The sequence below is a fragment of the Brachyhypopomus gauderio genome, chromosome 9, assembly GCF_052324685.1.
Source record: "Brachyhypopomus gauderio isolate BG-103 chromosome 9, BGAUD_0.2, whole genome shotgun sequence".
Lineage (NCBI taxonomy): Eukaryota > Metazoa > Chordata > Actinopteri > Gymnotiformes > Hypopomidae > Brachyhypopomus > Brachyhypopomus gauderio.
In genome coordinates this window covers 14,505,838-14,526,085 of record NC_135219.1, presented here as the reverse complement: position 1 = coordinate 14,526,085, position 20,248 = coordinate 14,505,838, and the positions used below count along the sequence as shown (strand labels likewise).

The 20,248-nt window shown below is 44.6% G+C and overlaps 1 protein-coding gene across 1 annotated transcript; it reads right to left on the bottom strand.

Annotated features, from left to right (window-relative positions):
- Nucleotides 1-478: 478 nt before the first annotated feature.
- Nucleotides 479-19,748, bottom strand: tnfrsf21 (tumor necrosis factor receptor superfamily, member 21). The gene is made up of 6 exons (XM_077017440.1): nt 19,273-19,748; nt 13,747-14,389; nt 11,360-11,869; nt 5,919-6,184; nt 2,874-3,087; nt 479-1,890 (listed from the first exon to the last, which is right to left on the bottom strand). The coding sequence occupies exons 1-6, from the start codon at nt 19,297-19,299 to the stop codon at nt 1,661-1,663; spliced, it is 1,890 nt and encodes a 629-aa protein (XP_076873555.1). The 5' UTR covers nt 19,300-19,748; the 3' UTR covers nt 479-1,660.
- Between the last annotated feature and the right edge of the window lie 500 nt (nt 19,749-20,248).

The window sequence follows — 20,248 nt, the reverse complement described above, 5'->3', positions numbered from 1 at the left end:
CTCATGAGCGCATGGTACCCCTCTCTCCACACGGCTTGGAAAAACACCTCAGCGTTCCTCTCCTTCTCGTCTTCTTGGGCATACGCTGGGGAAGACGCATGACGGCGTTTGGCCTTCTTCTTCCCCTTCTTTCTGTGATGATTGGAGGAGGTAGCTATGGTGAAGCATGACGTGGTGAAACACAGATGATTTATTGAAACAAACAATGATGGAGTCCAGCGCGAATTACTCAGAAACATTCAAAGCACATACACACTGGCACGAGACAAAGACAAGCACGAGACATTGCACGAACGCACATTAAAAAGACAAATTACACAATCCCCAGTGATCACGAGACGAGGCACAGGTGAGAACAATGAACACGCTCACAAATGACCCACACCCACGGAACTACAAACATGGACATAACCAGACGCAGACGACACAGCACGGCCACAAGGAAGGATCCGGAGCTAGACCATGACACAATCAAATATAAATTTGTAAGAAATGTTTTCTTTTTAATTCATTGATGTATCATGTTACATAATAATAAATGCACTGATTACATGTGTTATGTCTTAAATATGCCACCAAAATACATTGTTGATATTTTGGACATTCGTATTTGACACCTGTCTTGATTTTGCAGGTCTTCCAGCAACCATTGAATACAGTACGGCAACTGTTACAGTCCAGCAGAGATCACAGCTGCTGTCATTGTTTCACCCACATTTGTCCTTCAAGGTCAGCAGAGGTCAAACAAATTTGTGCACCCTGTTGTCGAGAGATAAGCCAACTCCCATATTTATCATCTGGCACTAGAGTGGTCCAATATGACTAACTCATTAAATCGCTAGGCCAAGCACACTAGATACATTCAGTATTCCACATACCGTATCTGAAATGGGAATACCAAAATTCCCTTTTGGGGCTGTGATTTCTTTTTGTGTCCTTTGCGTCAGCTTATTAAAGTCCCAGGACCACTGCAGAGGGCAGAGTGAGGTGTTACTCTCACCATTCCCAACAGGGACTGAGAGAAGGTATCAGATAAATGTTTTGTTAGGTCTAGAAGCATGTCCAGAGGGCGACGAGTAATTCAAGTAGAATATTAGATGCATAACTTTGGTTATGAATGATATCAAAACCAAAAGGTTCTGTTTTTAAATGCCCATAAAATCGTAGAAACACAGCCAATGCAAATCATAAATATGCAAAGCTGTAATGACAGTGTTCATAATAAATGCAGACAAAAGATAATTAAGACAAAAAGACAAAACATTGGTTAGGGCTTTATAGTTAGTAGAACAGGTTTCAGCAAAAAGCCCTGCTACATTTTGACAGGACATTGAATGAGAAGTTGTAAAATAAGATAACTTATGCATTAAGTAACTTGGACATTGTGCCAAGACATGTGCAAGAATATGTTGTATGTCATAGAGGCTTCTGCATCACCAAATGCCTGTAACCAGATACAAATACACAAATGAGAAGCATGGAGAGACAGGCCAGGATCGCTACATCGACGCTCAGGCTAACAGTGGCTTGTAATATGCTTGAGACCCTTGCACAACCGTGAGCTTGATTCAGCTTGTTCGCATGTAACACTGGAGCGTGTGCAGATTCTCAGGGAAGGTGTGCCTGTGGTCGCCCTTCTCTAAGGAGCAAGGTGGCAGGTCTACAGGAGGTCTGGCAGATGGCTATATACTGAGTCAAGGAGGGTCTGGCTGGCCTCCTGGCTCTTCACCCCGACGATCTCGAACAGGCGGTCTAGTTTGTCCTCGGCCATAGGGATCTGCTCGATGACGTGGAGCTCCTCCGGGCTGAGGATGTGCAGCATGTCGTCAAATATGGGCTGCAGGTCACACGGGTCCAGACGCACCTGCCGCAGCACCGTGTCCTTCTTCTCTGTTGGGGGAAGGAGCATGTGAGTTGACCCGAAACTCCCTGTGTCAACTTCACAGGTCATAAGGTCATCGACACAGGTCACACATGCACCACCTATATCTTACAGGTCATTACTTAAAAAGCACTACACTACAGTTCATTATATACAGTATAGATACAAATACACACACACACACACACACACACACACACACACACACACACACACATATATATATATACACTTAACACTTAAACACAATGTAACTTCAAGTCATCCACACTTCATGTTCAGATAGGAAGCAACACTGATTGTGAATCAATTTCATCTGCTCTTGTGCAAATGGAACAGACAACAGGTAGAAATGAAAGATTTTCAACTGATTTCAAAGATTTTTATTAATTGAGATCTAGGATGTGTTATTTTAGTGTTCCCTTTATTTTTTTGAGCAGTATATATATTATATTATATAGTTATATATATATATATATATATATATATATATATATATATATATATATATATATATATATATATATATAATGAAACTGAAACAGTGCATACTAGAGGAATCATTATGATATTACTGAGAGAGAGGCTGTCATCCGTAAAACTGAACATGTGCTTGGGTAGAAAATGCCCTGAAGGGGGCAGCACACTCAAACCCATGTCATCTGAAGTTTCTAAGCATCGAGTTTCCTGTTCTACGATAGATTGGCTCAGCAGGCATGCATTATGTTCCTCTCTCTAACAAAGCGGATTCAAATTCCCGGCTAATTATCCTGTGAATCACTAGCTCGGCTTTGTTAAGAAAGAGGGAAAGACTGAAGGTTGTCACACTGACCCACCAGGCAGATTACCAGCTCAAGCTGCCATTGGTGTAAATGGTGATGTGTCTGTATATGACTGTATAAGCCTGTATGTGCTCTCACTGCAGCAGAATATAAAGGTCACTCTCTTTACCGAGTCTTGGCATACACACACTACTCAATCTCCGTCTTACCTTTGGTAATAAAAGAACCCGTCCGGCTGAGGGCGGAGTCCTTGCTGGAGGTGGAATCACAACGCAGCAGTGGTTCTGATTCGTCGGGGAAGAAGGCTTTGGTGCGGTCCAGTGGAGAGTGATCGCAGAGTAGACTGGGCACCTCCACAGTCTTATGACTGGGGCTGAAGGACTGGCTTACTTTCACAGAGGTCATCAGCTGACTCAGGTCAAACTGCATGGGCACAACAGCAGAAGTCTGTTATTGGGAGGGACTTTTGAAGATTATTTTTTTTTTCCATTTCACTCTCATTTCCTCAATTTGTCATTACTGTATCCTTTCGGAAGCAGGCACGTACTGTGTGGGATGTAACAAGCTAAACTTGTAAATGAAATAAAATTTAATTTAATTGCATTTTTGTGCGAGCCAAGTCAGAAAACAGCAGTTCAAGAAAGAAAAGCAAGAATTAGTGGTAATGGTTCAAAATTGCTTGGAAGGCAGAAAATTAGTGGTGTTGCCTCAGTGTTGAAACTTCCTTCCCTCGCAGTTCTGCAGTGTGTTCTGTCTGCTGGGTGCACATGGCTTGGCCCTGTCCTGTGAGGATCTACAGCAGTGCTACAGCCCTACACATGTGCACTTTGGCAAAACAAATCTGCTCAGGTTTGCTTTCCTAAATACAAATGAGGGTTTTTTGGCTTATGCACCATAAATGATTTCCTTGTCCCAAATCACAGCTGCACTAAATCAAAATTAGGACAGAATTATTGTCTTTATGTTTATTAATTTTTATAATCTAGTTTGTGTTTACACATTTTTTTGGAAAATTATTTTGAATAACTGCATTTGCAAAGGTAAAGATTTCAATCTGCATCTTGCATCAACACTTTTAACAGATACTGTCACAGAACATCCAAAAATGAATGAGCCAGTGGTGACAGCCAGTTCAGTGCTGTTCAAGGCTGAGGTTCCTGCTGTCATTCAGTTAGGACAAAGGGTTCCTCCAACACAGACCCAGGCCACGCTCAGCCCTGTGCGTCAAATGAGACGTACACATGAGAGGTGGGTGAAAGAAGTTCTGTCCACTCTCCCAGCCCAGGAATTCACCACCCACAGACCACGTGACCCTGCTCACATTTGTGTGAGTGTTGTCCACGGTGGAATTGGAGACACTGTGAGCCTGCCACCATCTAGAGTAGCAGTGATGTAATATGGTGATTGTGCAGTATGTGATTCATCTGCAGAGGCTCCAGCAGCAGTGCAGAGGTCTCCGAAAATAACCTGACTGCCATTTGTTTTTTTCCAAAACAAAAAAAAACATTGAGACCAAAACTGAACACATAATTCCCATTAGGTATCACATTGAAAAATCTCTATTAACAAACTGTAAATGACACCATATCTAATGTCTAAGTCACGTGGAATTAAGGAACAGAAATTGTGGCTCAGGTTCCGTTTGAAATGTGCAGTTCCAGCAGGAGTGACCAGGACTTAGCAGAGTTGGGAGACCGGAACCGCACCCAGTTCACATAAATCGTGAGCTAAGAGAGCAATCAAACTGAGAAGTCCCAGTGGTCAAACACAGGACCTAGCGAACAAGCTGTCCATGCTATTAGGAAGGTGCTGAACTTCATGAACTACCTCAATTTTTCCAGCAGTGTATTAATTTAGTTTATAAAATCAAAATGAGTTCATAATAGTTTTTATACGAAATTCTGATCATGTAAGCTGCACAAGGCTGTTAGTCATCAGTTCACTAATGACAGGGTTCCTTTCCTTCTTCTGCAATCAGTCCTCATCCACATAGACCACAACCAGCAGCAGGACTGGGCTGGGTTTCCTGTAGGCATCGTAAAACAGATCATATTTAGATGGCAGAGTGAGTATTACACTGAACACTCTCTCTCTCTCATTTAAGATGATCTTAACACTACAGTGATTTTGGGAATTGTTGCCCTGGTTTGTAATTATGAAGCTAATGTGAATTGTGCTACTAACGAGAAGGTTCAGCACAGATGGTTCATGAATAATGAACATTCTCTCCTGGGTTGGAACCTGACTGACTTGTACCTTTCGCCATGGGCTCAAACGTAGGTCTGATTAAGTGGTGCTGACAGGTGAACGCACGAGACATACAGCCTGGCCACTGTATCACAGTAACATTGAGCCAGATCAGAAATCCTTATCTCCTCTGTCTACCCTTGAAACAAGGGCAAGACTCTGAGAGAATCCTCACCAGGCCAGACACAGAGAAACAGGGCACACGCTGCCCGCAGCTCTGACATGAAAGCTGATGAGTGACTATCCCGCACAAGCACAAAAGTTCAGAGCCGTAAATAATGCAGCCCGACTACTGCTGCAAAGTCACAAGACATCCACGTTGTGTGTTTACCTGCTTAAGATATTATCTGGAACACAGGTAGGTTTTCTGGGTGGTTGTGGCATTTATATAAGAGCTAGAGTCAAAACCATTGCCAAAATATGAGTTTTCATATCATTATTATGACATTGAAACACTATGCAGCATCTTTTTAAAGGTCTCGGTTTTGTTCAAATGTACCTAATGTACTCGCTTGGCAAGCTGTACTGTATCATAAGCATTATATCAGACTGACAGCAAAAAACTGTGGAGCTGTAAAGAATGTTATCTTAAAAGTGCTATGTCATTTCAGCTCATACAGTGCCATGACTCATCCTAGCATCAATAAGACTCTCAAAACTTCTGTAGTTATGAAGTCAACTTGACATGAACATTGACAAAAGCAGCTTTAATGACAGCTGATGCTTGTTGGTATAAGCATTTATAAATGTTTATGTATCTCTAAGTAACCTGTCATAATGGGCTTATTAACAGTACAGTAAAATGTTACGGATGATTCCGATGTTGTCATCTGTCGTATGCCACACTGCTGTCTTTATGCACAGCTGCTTGTTGCTTTGTAATTGTCAGGACTGAGTGTGCACTTCTTACCACTCAGTGAACCCCTACCGAAAGGTCGTAGCTCTCTTGAGCACAGCCCGCGCAAATTATTTACTTTTAGCTACAGCTTGTTGTAAGTTCTGCTGACCTGACGATTGTCTTCCATGACGCTGCGGATCTTCTCCACCACGTCAATGCGTCGGTGGCGGTGGAGGGCGTTGATCAGCTTGGCTAGGTTGGCGTCGCTGTCCCGGATGGTCCAGTGCTGGAGGGCCGCGTAGGCACGTTCGTGGTCGGCCGAGTAGCCATTGGAGAAGGCGGCGACCTCTCGCTCCGTGACATTTGCCAGGGACTGGTACACATCAATCCACTGGCTACCAATCTGGGCTGCCACCAGCTTCAGGATATCGACACCTGAGACCAGAGCAACACAAAATGGAAAGATCCGTCATGCACAGGGGCTACGTGAACCCTCAGAACATGAAGAAGGCAGATGTGGGTGGGAAGGTACGAGATGAGGTGTTGGAGTGGAGAAGCTCAGGAAGGTTTTCAGGAGTCAATAAAGAACTAATGTAGTTTGGCCAGGGTTTCAGGTTGGGGTGGGGGTTTCTGTCTGAAAATAACTGAATATAAACATAAATAATAAACATATAAACAGGTTGTAGGACTGTTGAAGACCAAATTCTGACCACTATAACTACGTTGAATCCATTATGTTTTCAAGGGCATTTTATAGATTAAATTAAACATGATATGAACTTCAAAAGTATTACTCATGGGACAATACATGTTTTATATGGTGTCTTCTCAGTTAAGCACTGGAAATACCAAATATGATGCATGACGCCATCTCACACGTGTTGATATCTGTAACGAGATGTGCACTTCCATACTATAAACTGCACGTTTGTCAGACGTGAATTACGTACAGAATTACAATGACATGTTCAAATGCTGAAATATTTGCTATTAGAACAGGATTGGCTTGAACACCATGTGTCAGTGGAATGCCTCTCAGAGTACTGGTGCCAGTAGCTGCTGTATGCAAATGCAGTGCTCAAAGTCTGGAGAAAACTTGTTAGGTCAGAATGGACTTGTTAGGCTGGACTTGATGGTGTACATAGCAGAGTTTCTCAGTCCCCAGTCTGGTGAACAATAGATTCATGAGCTAACCGTAAAGCCCACAGTGACAGGGCTGCATCAAATAACAATTATTGCAAAACCAACACAGGAATCTGACAGTATGAATTTAACCTTCCTAATTAAATACAGACATATTTTGGGTTCTAACATTTACATATTACATTTTCCATGGTAATAGATTTTTGCAGGGATATACTCCAGACCAGTACCAGTACCAGCAGGGTTAGGGTCATATGTGCAACCACACTCTGAACTGATACTGTACTCAGGAATGTATGTTGCATATAAAATAGTCCAAAGGGCATTTACAAGCCTTCCTATTTCAGTTCCACGAAAGTGTCTGCTGACTCATTTGTTTATCAAGCCTCTAGCCAGTAAATGTTTTCAGCTCATGGTGGCACTTATAGAAACGACATGAACAGAGAAACTCTCTCTTTTTTAAGAAAAGCTTGTTTTTTGCTTTTCGAGGATATCTGATACCACGTCCATTCTCCAGTAAGCAAAAGGAGCAATTTGATTCTGGGAGACGTCAAGATCTGTAAAGGTCAGTTCATGTTTTTAATAGCACTTGTGCTAAGAGTGCTACTGCATACTCTCTGATGATGATGATGGTTGATATTAATTTTTCCACATGGCGTCCCTGTAAGCCAAGGCCAAAGCCTCGTACTATATATCACATGTACCCTACATCCTATGTCATTTAGACATTACTCCATACAAAGTGCCAGAAATGTCACTGAGACAAGCCAGACAAATTGAAATATTCATCACTGTAATCGCTGCTTAAAAAAATACCCCAAATGGCAAACAGTACAGGTCCTTAACAGGAATATTACTGAAACAGTTGTTAGCAGAGAATTATAGGATCTATCTTACAGTCTGCCCTGCCTTATTTGTGATTCATGTGCAGATTATCTGAAGTTCTTGGGGGAATAGGGTAACATGGAGGACAGGCCTGCAGCAGACATCTCCTCCACCCACATCCCAACTGGCCACTCCCTCCACCCAACCCAGCAGATGTACAGTGGAGCAAACAGGACAGGTGGAGCTGACCTCTCCTCTACTAAGAACACATGACCAGCATGGATTATCTGACGGCTTTTCTGAGTTCGCTGATCATCCTATGGGGACGGCCTGGGATTGCTGCCCTGCTCAACCAGCCTGTGGCTCTGATGGAATTCAGATAGAAGTTGGAAGAGTGGAAGCAGATAAGAATAATGGTGCATATAAAGGAGGGGACGACTGGCTGCTCAAACAAGATGCAAAGCCATAACACTTTCATTTGAGAAGTCACCCACACCAGCTGCAGCAGGTCTAGTCAGGCCAGCGAACAAAACAGCCCAGAGAGGGGCTTCCCCGAAGGACCTCATAAAGGGTTTCTGTGGCGCTCTGAAAGAATGTCTAGTAATAGCACATCTCAGCAGAGTAGATGCGGGCTCATTGTTCCCTGTCCCGCGTCACCGCGGCCTTACCGGAAACACCAGCGTCATCGTTCTGAGCAGGAGTCAGAACACCAGTGTCATCATTCTGAGCAGGAGTCATTATCTCATAACCTGTTTGTTGAGTACTTAAGTGACCACTAACTCAGCAGATAGCACTTGGTGTCCTCGTCCTTAAATTGTATGTTTATATTTGTGCTTCTTGGTATACGTTTTTAATTCCTGTTTATTTGTGTTTAATCGGAATACTAGGTAATGGCATTGATTCCTGTAGTTTAGTAGTAGTTTGGTTCAAGTGTATCTTAAATTTTTTTAAGTGTATCTTAAATCTATTCTACTATCTAGGATGCATTCTGTTAAAAGATTCAAAGCACTTTGTAAGTCGCTCTGGATAAGAGCATCTGCTAAATGCCCTAAATGTAAATGTAAATGTCATGGCTTGACTGATGAAAACCACACCTGCGCCTATCCCCCCCCCCACCCCCACACTCCTCACTGAAGGGAAACATTGCAGCAATTCTCGAGCTTCCTTGACTATGCCACACACGCTGCCTGACTAAAACTCACCCATGAAGTTCCTAATTGCCTGATATAAAACGGCACAGGGCCACCCGGACCATGCACAGCAGGCTTTAATAGCCAACACATATGGGGGGTTCTGAATATGGGACCACTCACACGAGTGGACAACCCCACCCCCTGCTTTGATCTGAATTATGTGAGTTTAGCTCTGCCATTTTAGGTCCAGTTTGGCCTCTAGTGAAATAATGTTTCCCATGCAACCATTTATGGTCGGCATTTAACTACTCTAGTAAAGAGATGCACATACCTGCAGGCACCTCAATTACACACCTGGAATACATTAAGACAATAGCTTATATTGTGTTCAGGGAAGCAAAGGCTTCTAAAGCTAAGGCAAACGTCTTGGCTCACATTCACATACTGGTACAGTTTGCATAGACCAGGATGCATCCTTGAAGGTTTTGCCTGTGGTTGAAGGTGTACGTCATAAATGTTCATAAATGTTCAAAAAGTTTAGAGGCAAATTCAAAAGACAAGAAAAACATCTCAGTAAAAGGGGCACTTGACCTCAAGAGCTTTGTAGTTTGTGGAAGTGTTTAAAGACGTGATATCAGCAGGACTTTTGTTGTGCTTTTGTGTTTTGGAGAAAACATTTTCATTTTCAGATAAACATTTTTTCACAATATACTGTAAATGTCCAAGAAAAGAAAAGAAAAATATAATAAATGTTTTTGTTTTTAGCTTAAGTGCCTCTTTTGGTCATTCTCTTTATATCTGTTTCATGTCAGATTGGTCTTTTTTAGATTCTCTGTTAAGTGTAGAAGCATTGACCCGACCCAGACCCCAAAACCAGACATCTCCTATGGACCTCAATCCCAGACTCAGACCCCAGAACCAGACACCTCCCATGGACCTCAACCCCAGAACTAGACACCACCCATGGACCTCGAATTCAGAACCAGACCCCAGACCCAGACACCTCCCATAGACCTCGATCTCAGAACCAGACCCCAGACCCAGACACCTCCCATGGACCTCGACCTCAGAACCAGACCTTAGAAACAGACCCCAACCATGGTAGCTTCCTCTCACCATCCTGCCATACATTTGACATTTTGCCAAATTCCAACCACTCTCAAAACCTCACAGAACTGGTATACTCTGGTTTAAACTGCTTGATGTTGGATCCACATTGCAAAGACACACACACACACACACACACACACACACACACACACACACACACACACACACACACACACACACATACACACACACACACAGACAGATATCTGATCAGTTAGTGCTTGGCACTGCAGTGCTGCTGTCTGACTTCTGTAACCTAGGAGCCCCCAATGCTGTGTGGTGTTAACTATGTACTGTCACAGGTCAAAGTTTGAACGAAGAAGAAATGTGTGTGTGTGTGTGTGTGTGTGTGTGTGTGTGTGTGTGTGTGTGTGTGTGTGTGTGTGTGTGTGTGTGTGTGTGTGCGCGCTTGCGGTTGTGTGTGTGTGTTTCGAGGGTAGGTGGGTGGGTGGAATGAAAACCACAACACAAAAAGTGAGATACAAAAGAATGAGACAAAGAACTCACCAGAGAGAGAGAGAGAGAGAGAGAGAGAGAGAGAGAGAGAGAGAGAGAGAGAAAGAGAGAGAGAGAGAGACAGAGAGACAGAGGGGTTGAGTATGTGTGTGTATGTGTGTTCAGGTTGTTTTCTCACTCCATCACCTGTTCACTATTTGAATGAATGAATGGTCAATTTATATAGCGCCTTTCAGGATACCCAAGGCGCTTTTTTTGACCTGTACTGTATGTTTCCTGTACCATATTTGCCCTGTATCATATGTGCCCTGTACTGTATGTGTCCTGTAACATATGTATCCTGTATTGTGTGTCCTGTTCTGTTTGTGTCCTGTACTATATTTGTCTTGTAATGTGTGTCCTGTATTGTATGTGTACTGTATGTGTCATGCTCTCTAACTCTGAATAAGCGGGATGAATCCACCCTTGTCCCAGAGACAGTGGCGTGAACATTGAGAGAGTGCGAGCATAGAGACAACAAGGCTATTCCATACAAACCCCTAGGCAGCAAATATCAACAGCCAATTCCACATCAATGTCAGTAGAGTCCTGCTATCTGGATTCAGTGAATTTCACAGAAACTGTAATGTAAATAATATATATGAACTAACAGCTAGACCATGCACTGTCTGCTGACTTATCCTTTAAAATCCTTTTAAAGTCCAGTGAGCTGTGGTTAAACTGTGGACAGATTAAGTTCCACATAAATGCTGTCCTGTTGTGTTATTTAAACGCTTACTTGAAACCATGGGTAACAGAAAAAAATTACTAAAACTCATTTTGTTCATTTAACTTGTTTGCAAAATAACAGATAAATATACATTTCCAAACTAATATTAGATTCTGAAATGTGATTTTGACATCTAGATGCCCTGGGGACACTGGACTGTGCTGGGGGCCTCACCCTGTCCACAGGCGTGGTAGATCCACCTCTCCTGGGTGTGAGCGGGGGAGCTGGGCTTCTTGTGAATGGCCTTCTCCACGATGCTGCTGGGATCCTGCCGCGGGCCCTTCTTCAGGACGCGCGAGCTGCGCTTCACGCTGCACACCACGATCACCACCAGCACCAGCAGCAGGAGCAGTACAATCATCCATGGCAGGTGCTCGTTGATGTCAAAGTGATTGTGCGCGCTGGGCCGAGGGGAGCCTCTCCTGATGGGCTTGTAGGCTAGCCATTGACCCTTGACCTCTGACCCCGCCTCCGCGGCTCGATGGCCGGCCGGCCGGCGGCCGCTTGGCGGGGTGTGCTGGTGCGGGGGGTCCTGTACGGGTGGGGACAGGGTCTTGGCGTCCTGCTGGATGGTGGTCTCAGAGGGTATTGGCGGGGCAGGGGTGTCCGTGATGACAGGAAGAGATGCTGAGTGCTGGTTGGCTGCAGACGCCCGAGCTGTGGTCGCCTCTGGTAGGGGAGGGGCTGTTGTCAGAATAGAAAGTTAAAGAGCTTTTAGTCCGTGTCTAAAGATCTGCTTAGGGCGACAAAGCTCACAGGAGAATATTTAGATTTAACCCCAGCAAAGTTTCTTCTGCCAGGATGATCTCACACATAGTGAACTAATGCAGCATCTTCTCTGCTAGCTGATTTAGGGACTTTCCTCCCCATAAACTGAAGGTAATCAGAGCTTTGAGACTTTGTAACCATAGATGACTTCACTGTAAGAGCTGTTTAAAGCCTGGAATTTGACACACACAGTTTTGTATTTGAATGTCACTGTTAAAAACAATAAAGGAAAGAAAGAAAAACAAACTGCTTAGTCATAGTTTCAATATCACAAACATTCTGCTGTAACTTTTGCTCAGAATGTTAATGGCAAACTCCTGAGAGCAATACTAAAGGAGAAAAAAACATGAGAATCCTGCTCACTGTCTCACTTACTACACGTGTCTCACTCTCACTGTCTCACTCCCTACAAGTGTCTCGACTCTCAGTCTCTCACTCACTAGAGTGTTGCAAGTTTCACTAGAGCAAAAGGGAAGTGGTAGATTCTCTGGGACACCCTCCCCCTTCCATCTGCTGTTAAATGACAACGCCAAATGGTCTCCTGACTTTAGCTTCTTTCAGGAGATCTACAAAGTTCTATCCACACGTTCCCTATGACCATCAGGTCTGCGCGTTCCCTATGACCATCAGGTCTGCGCGTTCCCTATGACCATCAGGTCTGCGCGTTCCCTATGACCATCAGGTCTGCACGTTCCCTATGAACATCAGGCCTGCATGTTCCCTATGACCATCAGGTCTGCACGTTTCCTATGACCATCAGGTCTGCACATTTCCTATGAACATCAGGTCTGCATGTTCCCTATGACCATCAGGTCTGCACGTTCCCTATGACCATCAGGTCTGCGCGTTCCCTATGACCATCAGGTCTGCGCATTCCCTATGACCATCAGGTCTGCACGTTCCCTATGAACATCAGGTCTGCATGTTCCCTATGACAATCAGGTCTGCACGTTTCCTATGAACATCAGGTCTGCATGTTCCCTATGACCATCAGGTCTGCACGTTCCCTATGACCATCAGGTCTGCACGTTCCCTATGAACATCAGGTCTGCATGTTCCCTATGACCATCAGGTCTGCATGTTCCCTATGAACATCAGGTCTGCACGTTCCCTATGAACATCAGGTCTGCACGTTCCCTATGACCATCAGGTCTGCACGTTCCCTATGAACATCAGGTCTGCACGTTCCCTATGAACATCAGGCCTTGTCCCGACAGCTCCAAACCACGACACAAGAAAATGTGCAATTGGAATGTGGTCAGTTGTCATCTTACCACTGGCAAAGAGACGATGGGGTTCTTTATTATTAAAGGACACGAATGCTCAATTCTCACATGTCTCAGTTCTCACATGTCCCTCCGGCCCCTGAGCTGCCACAGAACACCCTGTCCTGAGTTTATCAAACCGCTCCTCTACTGTCTGCTCCACCCTGTCTGTCCAAGAACAGGGCGCTACCTTCACAGCTTCACAAAGCAACACCGCTGATCCGCTCTAGAAGGAGCGCTCTAGAAGGAGTCTACACCTGATCCCATGAGCAAGGTGGCAGTCCAAATTGTTGTTTACTGATAATCATGACTCTCGTGCTGACAGATGTCATACAGATTGAAGGAAAAACACTAAGGCGGGCATTCTCTCTTTCCGCTTGCAGTCATTTAAAAAAGCAGAATTAGCCATGAAGCTAGCTTGCTTTAGTCAAGCAAATGAGATCTACATTGCTCAACACATACAAGTATGGGTACCTTCTGAGATCAAAGAGATCAGAACTGGCAACCTGCAGGTGCTTCCACTCTTACCTTTTTGTGCTGAGCCTGGAGAGGTGTGGCTTGGTGAGGAGGGCTCCCCCTGCAGGGTGGAGGTCAGGGTTGCTGCTGCACCTGTGCATACGCTGTCCCTCTCCTCATTGCCCTTCATTTCAAGTGCCAAGCCCAGCTCCTGGCAGTCTGTGTGTGGGCGACACCTCAGCACGTTCGAGGCCACGTCGGAGAAGGTGCCACGCGGGCATCTGCGGCAGCGCACGTCCTCTGTCTCGCTCCCACGCTTTCGCACACCCCAGCCGGGGGGGCACAGCAAGTGGGGGCGGCACTCGCCCGCCTTGGTAAAGTAGCCCGGCGGGCACACGCACACCCGGTCAGTGGTGGTGGTGCACGGGGACTTCTCAGTAAACGGCGCCTGGCAGGGGCTCTGGCAGCGGTGGCATTGCTCAACACCGTTCTCGCCCCGGGTGAAGGTGCCCTCAGGACAGCTGCTACACTCCCGGATGTTTGTCTCAGTGCAATGGGACGACACGTAGGTTCCCGCTGGGCACTTGTCACACACCAGTTGGTTGCCGGTGGCTGGGTCAATATGTTGGTAGTGACGAGACGACATCGGTGCCTGGGTAGCTGGTCTGGGGGTCAAGGACTGGGACAAGACCTCACCAGCCAGAGCATACAGCAGCTATGGGAAAGAAGCCGACAACAACACCATGAAGCACCAAGTGCATAACCAACAATATACCACATCAGCAGCAAAGCAACAACGTTTAAAGGTGTATTACAATACCAAAACAAAGTCTAGGAAGACACTGGCAGTCACTTGATGACAGAGTCATCAAAAAACATTATTAAACATCTGATTTGAAGTATCTGGTCTGCTCAAAGCAGGTCTAGAGCCCCCATACTCAAATAGCGGCCCGCGGGCTATCTATTTCTGGCCCGCGAGCTGTTTTGAAAAGTGGTTTTTTTTAGGAATTTATTTTTTCAATCGCGCTATCCGGTCTTATTTTGAAATCGCACACCGCGATCTCAAGACGATGCCGGGGACTGCCTTTATGGCAACAACAAACAGGTAGCAGACGCCCAAATGCGTGTGTCCCCCCCCCCATCAACAGTTTACGTTCGCAACCCCCCAGTAACCGGCCCCTTCAGTTATTGAAAAAATAAAATGTGGCCCGTCATCATTTCTATTTGAGTACCCCTGGTCTAGAGGCTATTGTGAGGTCATGATGGATGTCACTCTATCAATCAACAACTGCTCATGCTCGGACCGCTCACAAGAAAACAAAAGACGTTATTTGGAATTTGGACTGATCAGAAGGCCTTTATGTAAAGGAATATAACTCGTACTACATTAAACCTCTCATGAAATCAACTGGAAAGGGTAAAAAAAATGGTCAATGTCAATGGTCATAAATGCGCTAGTAGTGATTACTATTATTTTTTTTGCATGCACACAGACTGTCCTGTTTGTGAGAATAATCTGTGGTCATATTTTTTTGTCTCCTCCCAATGTTATCTCTATGTTCTCTCTGCCATTCTGCATAAAGGTGGCATCTGTGGCAGCCGCCGCTCTGGGTTTTCGTTGCTTTAACACTGGGCCCTGTGCAAAAATGCATTCCTAGTCTGCGAACCCTGTTAATTGACAATGGCAATAAAACTTTTTCTGATTCTGATACTAACGTACTGTGAGGCAGGACTGCCAAGTTCACAGCCCTCTTCCTCTTCCCTTATCCTATGCGTACATCAGTTTCACACTTTAATGCTGACTGACCATAAAGTTCTGTGTTAGTGCATAGTTTATTCCCTCATCTAAACAAGGCTTTAGCTGGAAAGGGTAAATGTCTTCCTCAGTCTTGTTTTACCTGCCAGAAATGGAACAAGGAGAGCAGTGCAGTGTAATCTGCAGTGCATCAAATCACTCCCTGTATGCAGCCTTCTTGTGGATGACTCAAACAGGCAGGAAATGGTGGTGTGGATTGGCTGTCTCACTGCAACCATATCATGCAGTAACTGCTCTAGGACAGATCATCCAGATCAGTTTTCTGTGATGCATCATAAAAAGCCATGACACCCAAATGAGATCATAAAGTGCTGGAAGGCCCAGACCTGGTTCACAGAGTTCGACACAGCTCTCTGCGAGGTGATGGATACTCTTTCAGTCTATCAGAGTTCGGGGGGGTTGGGGGGCTTTGGAGTGGCTCAGCTTGGTGTGAATAATAATTAGGCTCAGCCGGGCTTCCCAGCAGCAATCACACCACACAAGCGTGCAATGGTGTAAGACAGCAGGCCTTGTGTAGAGATGAAAGGGCTGGAGTTCTCACATTCCACATGACTCAGTGCTGACACACTGATGCTCCGTAACCCTGAACCCTAAACCTTAACCTCAACCCTAATCCACATGACTCAGTGCTGACACACTGATGCTGCCTAACCCTGAACCCCAACCCTAATGCACATGACTCAGTGCTGACGCACTGATGCTCCGTAACCCTGAACCCTAAACCCCAACCCTAATGCATATGACTCAGTGCTGACACACTGATGCTCCCTAACCCTGAACCCTAAACCCCAACCCTAATGCATATGACTCAGTGCTGACACACTGATGCTCCCTAACCTTGAACCCTAAACCCTAACCCTAATGCATATGACTCAGTGCTGACACACTGATGCTCCCTTACCCTGAACCCTAAACCCTAACCCTAATCCATATGACTCAGTGCTGACACACTGATGCTCCCTAACACTGAACCCTAAACCCTAACCCCAACCCTAATTCATTTGACTCTGTGCTGACACACTGATGCTCCCTAACCCTAAACCCTATCCCCAACCCTAACCCCTAACCTTAATCCACTTGACTCAGTGCTGACACACTGATGCTCCCTGACCCCAAACCTAATCCACATGACTAAAGAGAGGAGAGCAAGTACTGAGAAGAGCAAACACCTTGGCAGGACAAAAATTTCCCCAGAACGTCTGAGTTTCACTGCCTCAGGTGTTTTCCTGTAGACGTCTCCACATAAGCAGACGGTGATCATGACGACATGTGGCTGCTCCCCCACATCTTGGAACTTTGCAACTCTTTCACTGTTTTTCAAGCATGTCTGAGATCATCAACCCCAGCCCAGCCCCCTCCTCACAATGTGTGTGTGTGTGTGTGTGTGTGTTAATAACAGCTCCCCCCCCCCATCTATTATGCCTTCTTCTGCCTACTCTCTACGTGAGGAGTGATCTGGATCTTCTTTCTCTTCTATAAGCATTTAAAACCTTTTAACCAATGACATGCCATTTGTTAACTTCATATCTGACATAATGATAAGGCATTGTCATAGTGATAGTGTGTCATAGTAATACTGCCATCAGTCAATGCAACTAAACACTATTTATTGCAGCTTTCATAGTATACAGTGCGCATCCTATAATTGTGAGTATTAAGGATCCCTATGTATGTGAGCATGACTAGATGTGATCTCAGACACCAGGACCAACCTTCCAAAATCTGACCCTAGAAAAACACTACACACTTTACATGTGCAGTATTATAATAATCATTAACAACAAACCTGTCCTATTAAGCAATGTCTTCAGTCTGTCTGTTAATGTAGTTGCAAATAAGCACACTAAGTCGTCCTCAGAAATCATATGACATGGCTGACAGTATGACTAGTCCAGTGTCATATCATCAAAGGACCAGAATGTCACTCTCAGGACCAGAACATCACTCTTATCACAGAACATCTATCTTGAAACCAGAACATCACTCTTACCACAGAACATCACCATCACTCTCAGGAAAAGAACATCACTCTCAGGACCAGAACATCACTCTCAGAACCAGAACATCATTCTCAGGACAAGAACCTCACTCTCAGAACCAGAACATCACTCTTATCACACAACATCACCCTCAGAGCCAAAACATCACTCTCACCCTCAAATGTCACTCTGAGGAACAGAACATCACTCTCATCCCAGAATATTACTCTAATCACATAACATCACTCTCAAGACCAGAACATCACTCTCATCCTTGAATGTCACTCTCAGTACCAGAACATCACTCTAATCACAGAACATCACTCTCAGAACCAGAACATCACCCTCAGGACCAGAACATCACTCTCATCCTTGAACGTCACTCTCAGGACCAGAACATCACTCTAATCACAGAACATCACTCTCAGAACCAGAACATTGCTCTTAGGACCAGAACATCACTCTAATCATATAACATTACTTTCACCTTATGGAACTCAGGCCAGTTTTGTTACAGACACCAGCTGACAGATCCTTTGCGTTAATAGACATGTTTTTTTTTCCTGAAAATGCATGTAAGCCTAAAAACCTCACTGCCACCAGTCACACTCTTAATTTGTTTGCTAGGAGAAACAAGATATGTACTATGTACATAGACATCATTTATGCTGCATGGTACACTGGGGACATGTCTCCACTGCCTTCTGAAATGGCTGGTTTTGTCTCACCACTTTGTTAAAGTGAGTTCTAACGTTAATGTTTCCTTTAAAAGCTGGCTGTACTTTCCACTTGCGGTCATTCTGTAGGCCTACAAGCATATTATTACCCGCATTATAATTGAACAATTGAAGTACTTCATAAACTGGCATTTTGTGAAACGAAACAAGTTATTTCAAAATAAACAGAAACAGTGGTAGGCCTATTACAAATATATGTTAGACGTAGTGCAGATTCTTCTTGTTTTGATGAACGTGGCCTTAAAGCCGCTACTGAAACTCTTTGTTTCAGTTCCATCGATGATTTTTCAGTGATCGCGCGTGCCTGAGGTCTTGAATTCGTGAACGCGAATTAAAGCACCGTGTCCAGCACTTTTCAAAACAAAGGTACGCTCTGTGTATGTGTATTAGCACAATAATTTACTTAGCCATATTCACAGAATAATCTCACCCAGTTTCAGGACACCTTGTAATGTCTAGTGGATGTCTCAAAGGGACCGTCCCTTGATAACATCACTTGCTAATGGATGTTGATAAATGAATGTTGTGATAAATTAATCATTTCTGGGCTCACATTGGGCCACACAAGGCATCAGCTTTAACAGACTATGCGATTAAACATAACACAATAACGTAAGTAGTCATATGTGCATTTTTACAGCTAATACAGTAAATAAAATTGTAAAAATCCGCGGACCTATAAAAAAGCAGAACCCGTCTATTGGGAGTACCACACAAAAGAACAAATAAAGTGGTGGCCTGAAGGAGCGCCCTGAGGTACTCACAAGAACTGTTGTCGCAGGAGCAAAACAACACTAAACCAGCGTTAATGTTTAGCTGGACGTTTCTGAATTACGTCGCAACACGCTGGCTGCGAGATTGCAGTTTTATAAGGTGAATTCATTTCTTGGGAAACAATACTGTGATATAATCCCTTTGTTAAAAAATAATCCTGAAATTAGTGACATGCTTTTTGGCAGACAACAAAGATGCTGTCCCTTTAACACGCTCTAGCGAGAATATTTTCACAATAGACTGCGCATGGACTACCTGACGAAGGAAAAGCATGAAGGTATCCGTTACTTACCGTTAGACACAAAGAGATCGTAGACATTTTCTCTGACCGTTTTCAGACCCAATAATTCTCATCTATATATGCCCGGGCCCACACAAACCTTACTTCTCTAATATAGGTGGGACATCTCTGCATCAAAAGGACACCCACATTCTGCAGTTGTCCCTAACTGGACAATTCCCTTCTAATGCAGCTCTTTATAGTCCCTGTTAGGAACTGAACGAGCTTCGGATAATAAGTAAAGGGCGGCTCGTTTCGTATTAGCGGTGTAATTCCCATAGCGATGATGGATCTGAGGACCGAAGTCTTGGCTCGGCGTGTCCAGGTTGCACTGACTTCTGCCGCAAAGCCGGGTTGTTGTCCGAACTGGGCGGGTGCTGGCGACAGACGTCACGACCGAAACTCGGGACTGGCTCTTTGCCGGAGCCAGAGACCGTATCGGAGGTCTGTTGCGAGACAGCTTCCCGGAAGATAGCTATTGCTAGTGCATACAGAAGAGCTCAGTCCATGAGGACACACACACACATCTGTGTATTGCATACATTGTTCCGAATGGCTCTGGTTGCAGGTATTTGTTACATTATCTAAGCCACAGAACACAAGTGTCTAACGCCTCCCATTGTCTCCTACACTTAAGCCTGTGGTGCTAAGGCCAGCCTCATCCTTCTGTCATGACAAAAAACCCTTTATTATGCAAAAGGATGCTAGACTCATGCATTCACTAGAAGCATGGTGAAATCAGCAACTCAGACCCAACTCTAAATGACTCACAAAGACTTAAAAATAATGCAAATGAGCCCTGGATAGACTTGCCTGTCCATGCAGATGAATAGTTAGAAGAAGTGGAGACTTCATGAGACCAAAGCTCACTTTCTAGTGTCCATTGACACCCCATCACCTTTGTTTGTAATATGTCCAAAGTGCTGTAGTTCTTTTGAAGAGCACTTACCTATGGCTGGACCCACAGGAAACTCACAGGCCTGCTGTT